At 45.0% G+C, this 9245-nt stretch overlaps 1 protein-coding gene across 1 annotated transcript in view; it reads left to right on the top strand.

Annotated features, from left to right (window-relative positions):
* Positions 1-8526, top strand: part of LOC103607107 (filamin-B-like) — a gene marked incomplete at its 3' end in the record, with an annotated part of 14153 nt that extends 5627 nt beyond the window's left edge. Inside the window, exons 5-12 of the mRNA XM_008591656.1 lie at positions 740-877; positions 2665-2791; positions 3781-3917; positions 5474-5667; positions 6811-6924; positions 7529-7672; positions 7919-8042; positions 8366-8526. Of these exons, the coding sequence (XP_008589878.1) occupies positions 740-877; positions 2665-2791; positions 3781-3917; positions 5474-5667; positions 6811-6924; positions 7529-7672; positions 7919-8042; positions 8366-8526 (1139 nt within the window). The remainder of the gene's footprint in view (positions 1-739; positions 878-2664; positions 2792-3780; positions 3918-5473; positions 5668-6810; positions 6925-7528; positions 7673-7918; positions 8043-8365) is intronic.
* Between the last annotated feature and the right edge of the window lie 719 nt (positions 8527-9245).

Raw genomic sequence — 9245 nt, forward strand, 5'->3', positions numbered from 1 at the left:
TGTGGTCCTCTCATGTAGGGAATATTAGAAGCTACCTTCGTCCTTAATTTTTAGACTTACAACTTTAGATTTTTAAACTAGGCCCCCAAATCAAATCAGGAGTGGTGTTTACTACTCATTAGTGGTGTAGAGCTTTTGTAGCTCTACATTTTGAACGCCTTTTAACAGACAGCACTATAAGCTTGGTCTGCCTTAGCCTATGTGAGGCTGAACTGGTCTCTTTTTGAGTTCTCTGTTGTTTCTGCCAGGCCGTTCACGTGGAAGACCACAACGTTTAGACTTTTAGAAATAGCTGATCCAGGGTTTGGAACCCAGACAGACATTTTCGAGTGCTGCATTTTCCAAGTAGACTTGAAAAAGTCCAGTTTTCCCAGTTACTGGGCCCTTGAGTGTGGTAGTGAGGTTTGAATAATGTCCATCACTTGGTCTTAACTCCGCTTCACAAATGAAAGGATAAACACCAGTACCAGGAGAACGGTGTGGATTCGCTGCACTCTCCTCTTTTCTTTGCCAAAGTAACTTTTCCCCAGTCCTTCTGTGGTGTGGCTGGACAACGTTATGCTGTGTCCTTGTTTGCTAGTCTGGTGTGCTCCCTGAACAGGACCCCTGGTCTTGGGCAACTGCTGCATACTCTGTGCAAAGCAAACAGTTTCTTGGCGGGTGGCTCCCAGTTACCTTGGCTTTCATGATTCTGACTAAAGAATGAAAGGTTGAATTGATGTTGAAACCGTGGTTGCAGCCTGCAGTCCAAATGCCTGCCGGGCCAGTGGTCGAGGCCTGCAGCCCAAAGGCGTCCGGATCCGGGAGACAGCGGACTTCAAGGTTGACACCAAAGCTGCTGGAAGTGGGGAGCTCAGCGTAACTGTGAAGGGTCCTAGTAAGTGCTCCATTCTTTCCCTACCTCTGGTGTAATTTTGGCTAACTTTGTAGCCATGGGATATAGATTTCACCCTACAGCCAGTTCTGATTGATTTGTCCCACAGAGCTATGTCATGGATTTGAGGCCATCTAGGTCCCATGAGGAAGGGAACAGTCGTTGATTAGTAATGTCTGATCTGGATGTGGCCAGAACAGTAGGTGGCTTGACAGCCTTACGTTAAGACTTCTGGGAGTAGAAAAACTAGTGATGTAAGGGATTTGGGGAAATGCTGTTGTTTGAAAAACCGGAAGTGGTCCATTTTTTATTTGAGGAAACCTAGGCTCAGAAAGGCANTGTCCCACAGAGCTATGTCATGGATTTGAGGCCATCTAGGTCCCATGAGGAAGGGAACAGTTGTTGATTAGTAATGTCTGATCTGGATGTGACCAGAACAGTAGGTGGCTTGACAGCCTTACGTTAAGACTTCTGGGAGTAGAAAAACTAGTGATGTAAGGGATTTGGGGAAATGCTATTGTTTGAAAAACCGGAAGTGGTCCATTTTTTATTTGAGGAAACCTAGGCTCAGAAAGGCAGCTTCTTGCCCAAGGTCACAGAGCTTGTAGGCATCTAAGCTGGAATTCAAGCACAGTCTCCAAAGCCAATGATTTTCCACTACAGGTTACATTTTATAGACTATGAAATTATGTCAAGTACTTAATTACTATGATCAGTGCCTACAGAAGAAGAATAAAATTCCCTAAGATTAAGTTTTCTTTGTAGATAAATGCCATTTGTGGAGGGACAGGTTACACCCTGCAACTCATTTTCACTCCTGCTTTTGGGGAAGGAGATAGAAGGGACCAATGTCTTCCTGGTTTGCAAGTTTTCCCCTACAACAGAGAAGCAGCTCAGCATTTCTAGTTGTAGGTAGCAACCCTTGGCAGTTTTATTCCCATGCCTTGTGGAATCTTGAGCTTCCTGTGCCAGGGTTGTTCTCACTGTCTGCGTTCCCAACTGGCTGGGGCAGGAATGTTCTGAGCTCCAGAAAGTTAATATTTAATTTCAGAGCACCAAGCTTGGGGATGGACTGTGCCCCGAGGGTAGCCAGGTTCTAGACTGCCCAGACCTGGAGCCAAGCTGCTGTGGGGCTGATCCCCCCCCCCCCAACTTGTTGCAACAGGAGTCAAGGAGGCATTTTTTCCTGACCTTGGGTACCTGTTTGACTCAACGGCTTTCCCAGCCAAACCTCAGGGCTCAACATAAAACAAGTTACTGCCTGATGGCTGGGTCTGGATTTTGTGGTGTAGCACCTAAAACCCGTCCGCTTGTAGATAGCTCACCAGGGCTTTCTTGCTTTCGCTGTCCAGCTTTAATTGAAAAAGATATGCTGGGACACTTAACCTGAAACTCATGCCAAATACTCATAAAAGTTCGCTCCCTCCCCAGTTTTTGTGAGGGGCTGAAGAGGATGACTATGATTGTTGGAAAGTATTGAGGTGTGACTGGATTTCTCTTTACATAGACCCAAGAGGGTCAGGACTCAGAACCCTTCATAGCTGAGAATGCTTGCTAAAGCCAGGTATCTGGGAGAGCTTCCATTTCCTCACTTTGAAACAGAAATGGATTTGTTTTTAGCCTTGGATTCATCTCCTGGGATTTGGGGGTCCCACACCCTGAGGTGGCCTGCCTACTTTTCATATGTAGCTTATATTTTGTGGGTGTTGCTGTCTTTCTGTTCTTGTCTTTTTGATTCTCATGCTGAGCCTAAGATTGTATTGGAAAGATTGTCTGCTTTCATCCCACAGAGGGTCTGGAAGAGCTGGTGAAGCAGAAAGGCTTTCTGGATGGGGTCTATGCCTTCGAGTATTACCCCAGCACCCCGGGGAAATACAGCATTGCCATCACATGGGGGGGACACCACATTCCAAAGAGGTAAGTCTCCAGCTGGAAATGGGTCTCTTCTGGAAGTGTGCTTGGCCCAGGGCAGACTCACGGGTAGACTTCTGGTTGAAGGGAGAAGAGAGGTCTGCTTTGTTGAAAACTTTTTTTTCAGAGCAGCACATAGACATTTGGCCTATTCTCAAAAGCAGCAGAAAGTTGCTGTGGTTTCAGCTGACTTCTTTAAATCAAATGCTGGCAGTTTGGGGCTGGTGGGAGGAGGCAGGGACACCACACCAGAAGGAGCAGTAATAGAGAGCAAATGGGTTGAGTGTCTATACATCTTCCATACACCGAGATTCTTTTTTTCAATGAATGCCTCTGTTCATGAATGCCACGGGGGCAGAATCTGCTGTGGTTTCTGTTAAAGGCATCCAGGCGAGTGCTGTCAGACTGCTGGATGCAGTCTGCAGCTTTGACTGTGGGCATTGCATTTGCCCCTGCCTTCCTGTGTTTCTGGCTCTCCTGGGAGCAACTTTAAACTGAATAAATTTAGTACATGCTGAGAAATATTTGGGTATTAGAGGGTTCTGAGTATCTAAGCATACTTTTTTTTGAAACCTCCCACACCAGAGTTAAAACACATTCATTCACGTGTGAGATAAGCCCTCTTCAACCTAGTTTTCTGGTTAAAGCATAATCAGGATATGGGGAAATGTGGGCTCTCTTACCTTCCAGTGCTCTCAGTCTGGGTAGCCCTGTACACAAAAGGTAAATGACCAGGAGGATAAAGCAAGGCAGAATGGCTCAAGTGCTAACTGGGTGGCCACCTGAACTCCCGAGGCAGCCACACTACATTATATTGTTGACGTAACAATGGCTGTAGGGGGGGCCTGTGTGGAGGAAGGGCTTGTCTGGATTTTGGGACTCCAGGTGAAAGGATCAAGCAATTGGGAAGAATATGGGAAAGAACTATAGTTTATGGCTGTAGCTAACCCCTTTTTTGCTTTTCTTTAATGCTTCTTCTATTTCTTTCCTTCTAGCCCCTTTGAAGTTCAAGTTGGCCCTGAAGCAGGCATGCAGAAAGTCCGTGCTTGGGGCCCTGGCCTCCATGGCGGAATTGTCGGGCGGTCAGCAGACTTCGTGGTGGAGTCCATTGGCTCTGAAGTGGGGTCTCTGGGTAAGTGGAGGAAGCTGACCAGCAGCTTCTGGGAGGTTGAGGATTACAGGGTGCCTGGGCATGGTGTCCAACTGGGTGTTGGGACCTCACCCAGCTTTACTACCCTTAGCTTCCTATCCACCCGAGGCTGCCTGACCACCCAAGGCCATCTCTGGATGCTGCTGTGGAATTGCAGTTTCCATTTTCCTCTTGCCGTTCTGATTGCCTGCTGCCTCTGGCACCAGCATTTGTTCATCCACTAGACCTGGAGGGCACAGGGGCCTTACGTGGTATTATGCCCAAAACAATGCTTGGAACGTAGTAGACACTTAGCAAATATTGTTGACCGACTCTTAATTTAGATGAATGATGAATGAATTTTGCTAAAATTTTGAAATTTGGAAAGTAAACAATATTCTTTGAAGAGGGAATAACTGAGAATATTTTAAATAGACATCTGGGGCCGAGCCCGTGGCGCACTCGGGAGAGTGCGGCGCTGGGAGCGCAGTAGCGCTCCTGCCGCGGGTTTGGATCCTATATGTAGGGATGACCGGTGCGCTCACAGCGCTCACTGGCTGAGCACGGTATGGCCAGTCTCAAAAAAAGGACAAAAAAAAAAATAAATTAAAAAAAAAAAAATAGACATCTGATGTATATATGATCATTTTTGATCAGGAGTCAGCAAACTTTTTCTGTAAAGGGCCAGATAACAAATATTTTCAACTTGTGGGCCATATGGTGTTTGTCACAATTATTTGACTCTGAGATTGTAGCCTGAAAGCAGCCATAGAAAATATGGAAATGAATGGGTGTGGTCATTTTCCAGTAAAACTTTATTACAAAAACAGGGAGTGGGCCAGATTTGGTCCTTGGGCTATAGTTTAATGACCCCTGTTTTAGGTAATAGCAATAAGCAAAAGAAGGAAAAGTAAGAAAGCACATATAATTCTCCTTTCTAGAGAGATGATATCAATCATCTTGGTATAGCCTTCTAGTCTAGAGATAACATTAAACCTTTTGGTATATCCTTCGAGACTTTTCCTGTACATACACATACAAATGTTGACTTGCCACATAAAATATCTTGGGAAAGTCTTTATGAATGAGATAAATATAGGGTATGCCTTCATTTTTCATGGCTTCAGTGGAATTCCATTGTATGGATGTGTCTATTGTTAGGTTCTCTAGCTATTTCCAGGGTTTTGCTATAAAAACAATGCCGAGTTCATATCCTTGGTTATTTCCTTCAGATAAAATCCCAGAAGTGGATTTGGTGGGGCAGAGAGTAGGTGTCAGATTAAGGCTTTTGGCATATGTTGTCATATTGCCAACAAAAAGGTCAGCCTGGTGACCCTCCCCATTAGGTGATGTGAAAGAAGCTAAATAATCCACCTCTTCCATCTCTAGTGAAGACCCAGTGAACTTGGGTTTATGGAAAAGCACACAAACATTTTTCAATCTTCTGGCTAATACCTGGCTTTTAGGGAGGCAGTGGGAGTGTGCTGACAGTAATGTAGTGATACAGAATAGGTACTTTCCATCATGTAACGGGGAGACCCGTCCACTCCATCCCCCAGGGTTTGCCATTGAAGGCCCCTCCCAGGCGAAGATCGAGTATGACGACCAGAATGATGGATCATGTGATGTTAAATACTGGCCCAAGGAGCCCGGCGAATACGCCGTCCACATCATGTGTGACGATGAAGACATCAGGGACAGCCCATACATGGCCTTCATCCACCCGGCTACAGGAGACTACAACCCAGATCTGGTGAATCAGCTTGTCTTGTTTTTGTCCTCTCCTCTCTGGCTTCTGACCCTTCTCCCACACTGTGCTTGGAGAGTTGCTTTAAGCAGCGTGTTGAGAGATGGCAGACAGGAACCCTTTAGATCTTAGGAAGGAACTGGGCCTTAATTTGAATCCTGGTAGTACCACTTAGCACTTTCATAGTGTTGAGCAAGTAATTTATGTCTCTGACTCTTGGTATCTTCCTCTATAAAATGCAAATGACAGTCATGTTTGTTTCCTGTAGCTTCTGGGATGATTCAAGGAGGTAGCATGCATAAAGGTAGCCTTTAGCACAGTGCCTGACCATGTAGGGGGCTCCATAAACTGCTATTTCCTTGCAACACAGAGCATCATATTTCAGTCTTGCCACTTTCTGTAGTTATTTCAAGATGCTCCATAGGTAAAGGTTGTTTGTTCCCCCAGCTCCCTTTCTCTTAAATTTGGAGCAGTGTTTCCAAGAGCTTCCTCCCAATCCCATAGGAGATTGATAAGCATCAAGTCTAGGCCAGCCTAGCTGACAGGAGGTGGCCACCACTCTCCCATGTGTGCTGCTGTTGGCCCACTTTGGCAGCTGTTCATAAGCTGGCGTCATTCGGGCTGGTAGCTACCCCTGTTTGGCCATAGTCCTTTGCTTTCTGGGGGCTACAAACTTTTGAATGCTGTCTGTGGCAGATGTCTGAGTCCCCTCAAAGTGGGAACATTGAAACTGGTCATGGCATGGCTGGGGATGCCTGCTCCAGTTACTAGAAATTCTCTGTGTCAGCTCAGAATAAGTCAGGGAGCTTGGGTTAGTTTGAGCCTGGTTTTAGAGGTTTTTCTCCCTCAAGAGAGGTTAAGATACTATTTATTTTTAAGTTACGGCCTACTTTTTTTTTTTTTGCGGCTGGCCAGTACAGGGATCGAACCCTGGACCTTGGTATCAGCACCACACTCTAACCACCTGAGCTAACCAGCCAGCCCCAAGTTACAGCGTTTTAATTCCCGTAACCATCTTGTTAGGTGGATACTGTAAAACCAGATGCAAGTCATTTTGTCCTTCCCCTATTCCCTGGTTACCAGTCTGCATATAGGGGTTTGGTTGGGGCTTTACACAAAAAGATAATTATTATTGGCCCTTTGCCCCAGGTCCAAGCATATGGGCCAGGTTTGGAGAAATCTGGGTGCATTGTCAACATCCCAGCCGAATTCACCGTGGATCCTAAGGATGCTGGAAAAGCTCCCTTAAAGATATTTGCTCAGGTAAATTTCTGGGGGCCCTGCACAGTTAATTGTCAAGTGACAAGATCTGTCAGTGTAATGGCAAATTGCTCAGTCCATCTGATCTTCAGTTTCCTCACCCACCCATTGGGAATAAGAATATTATGTCATGGGGTTATGTGAGGATTAAATGAGACTAACACATAAAGAAGAGTGTTTTTATCGTCTTTATGATTCTGTGGAAATAAGGCTTGACTGTTTCAAATTACTCCGTAATATCTTTTGGTGTGGCTGAAGCTGCTTAGGCCCAATGGGAGATTTGTATACAAGATTTTAAAAATATGTTTATCTAATTTAATTGAATTTGGCCAACGGACTTAAATGTGGGAATTGAAATTGTGAAGCATTGTGTGGCCATGGTTTTATTTTTAGGCCATTTTCTCTTCATAATTAAAAATAAATAAACGCATGTGATATTTTCTTACCTGTTGTCATTGTATTGTGAGAACTTGGCAAATGATAATTGTTCCTGAAGTTTTGTTGGATGAGCAGGTGGTGACTCTCGTGTCTGGGGAGGCCACGGTGGCCCTGTTGGATACAAACAATGTGAGGGCCACCTCTGTTCCTCACCCTGGCTCTTTTGCAGGATGGGGAAGGTCAGCCCATTGACATCCAGATGAAGAGCCGGATGGATGGCACGTACTCCTGCTCATACACCCCAGTTAAAGCCATCAAGCACACCATTGCTGTGGTCTGGGGAGGTGTGAACATCCCACACAGCCCCTACAGGGTAGGTTGTGAGCTGGAATCCTGGCTGTTGCATGAAAAAGCCTAGTCGTGCTCTGTGCCTGATGGCCACTGTATGGAAAGAACCCATGCTTGGTGGGCCTTGAAAGATGGAGTGACCTGAAGGTCGGGGTGCTCTAGACCACCCAAAAGTATTTCTAACCAAACTATTTCTAACAATGTTTCCTAACAATGTTTTACTGGGTCCAAGTGGAGGAGAACTTGATAACTTTATTCGTGTCTTCTGTAGGTCAACATTGGGCAAGGTAGCCATCCCCAGAAGGTCAAAGTGTTTGGTCCAGGTGTGGAGAGAAGTGGTCTGAAAGCAAATGAGCCTACTCACTTCACAGTGGACTGTACCGAGGCTGGGGAAGGTAAGAGAGGCCTTCACGTAAGCTGATGATTATTGCTCCCTGGGGGGGAGTTCTTTTCATTACATTTCGAGGGCAGTACACTTTGAACCAGAAAGTAATCCATCTGAATAGTTCATCTGTGGAGGCTCCGTGTCAGTTCCTCGGTGATATCTTTGCTGATCTTTTAGCCTCTTTCCAAAACCCTGACTTACCACCGTCCCTTTCTCAGTTTTCTTACTAGAAGCTTCCCAGTTGCTTTTTTGGGGTGTTAGTCTGAGCAGGAAGTGATGGCACAGGACATGCTGTTTCTTGTAAGCTGGTGATAATAAGCTGGTCTGTTCCAGGTGACGTCAGCGTTGGCATTAAGTGTGATGCCCGGGTGTTAAGTGAGGATGAGGAAGATGTGGATTTTGACATTATTCACAACGCCAACGACACGTTTACAGTCAAATATGTGCCTCCTGCCGCCGGGCGATACACTATCAAAGTTCTCTTTGCATCTCAGGTGTGTGTTGGGGCCTGGGTTCATTCTGGCCACCTGTGTGCACATCTCTTTTTTTTTAGTGACAGGGAAGGTGTCTTGAGAACTCTGCTCAATATTTTTCTCTCTGGTTCCTTAAAACCAAGAGGGAAAAATACCCAGAACTAAATTTTTAATACTTCCTAACAGGAGCAAGGCAGTGTATTCAGTGGTTAAAAGCAGGACTCTGGAAAAAGATTTGTTATAAATATATAACAGATTTGTTATAAACTTCTATCAAGTTTTTGATTAAAATGTAATTATCTTCTAGACGTGTTCTACTTTGACCTCTTTGAGGTAATGACTTTGGCCTCCACCCTTAACTTTTATAGGGAGAGGCATTTTGAAGTTTCACATGTGTGATAGTGCAGGTGGACTGAGCAGTCCCCTAAAACAGGGAATTTTGAAATACTGTTTAAAATTAACCTTATGTAAGCATGAGAACCTCAGGAGAATGTTCTATGCCTAAAGGTATTGGTCTTGAGTTGACTTCATCTAATACCCTATTCTGCCTTTGTGCTGACAGTCTACAACATTCTTTTTGGAGAATTATAATCATTCTGTTTCTGATTATTTCCTTATATTCCCCAAACCCCAGCTCTCAGCTGTTCCTGGGGGACGTTTTCTTCCCCCTGACCCCATTTATCATTGTTATTTTTGGTTTTATTCTTGGTAGTATTTTTTCTTCCTAAGTACTCAGCATT

Source organism: Galeopterus variegatus, unplaced genomic scaffold (genome assembly GCF_000696425.1).
Source record: "Galeopterus variegatus unplaced genomic scaffold, G_variegatus-3.0.2 Scaffold7133, whole genome shotgun sequence".
In the NCBI taxonomy this organism is placed as follows: Eukaryota; Metazoa; Chordata; class Mammalia; order Dermoptera; family Cynocephalidae; genus Galeopterus; species Galeopterus variegatus.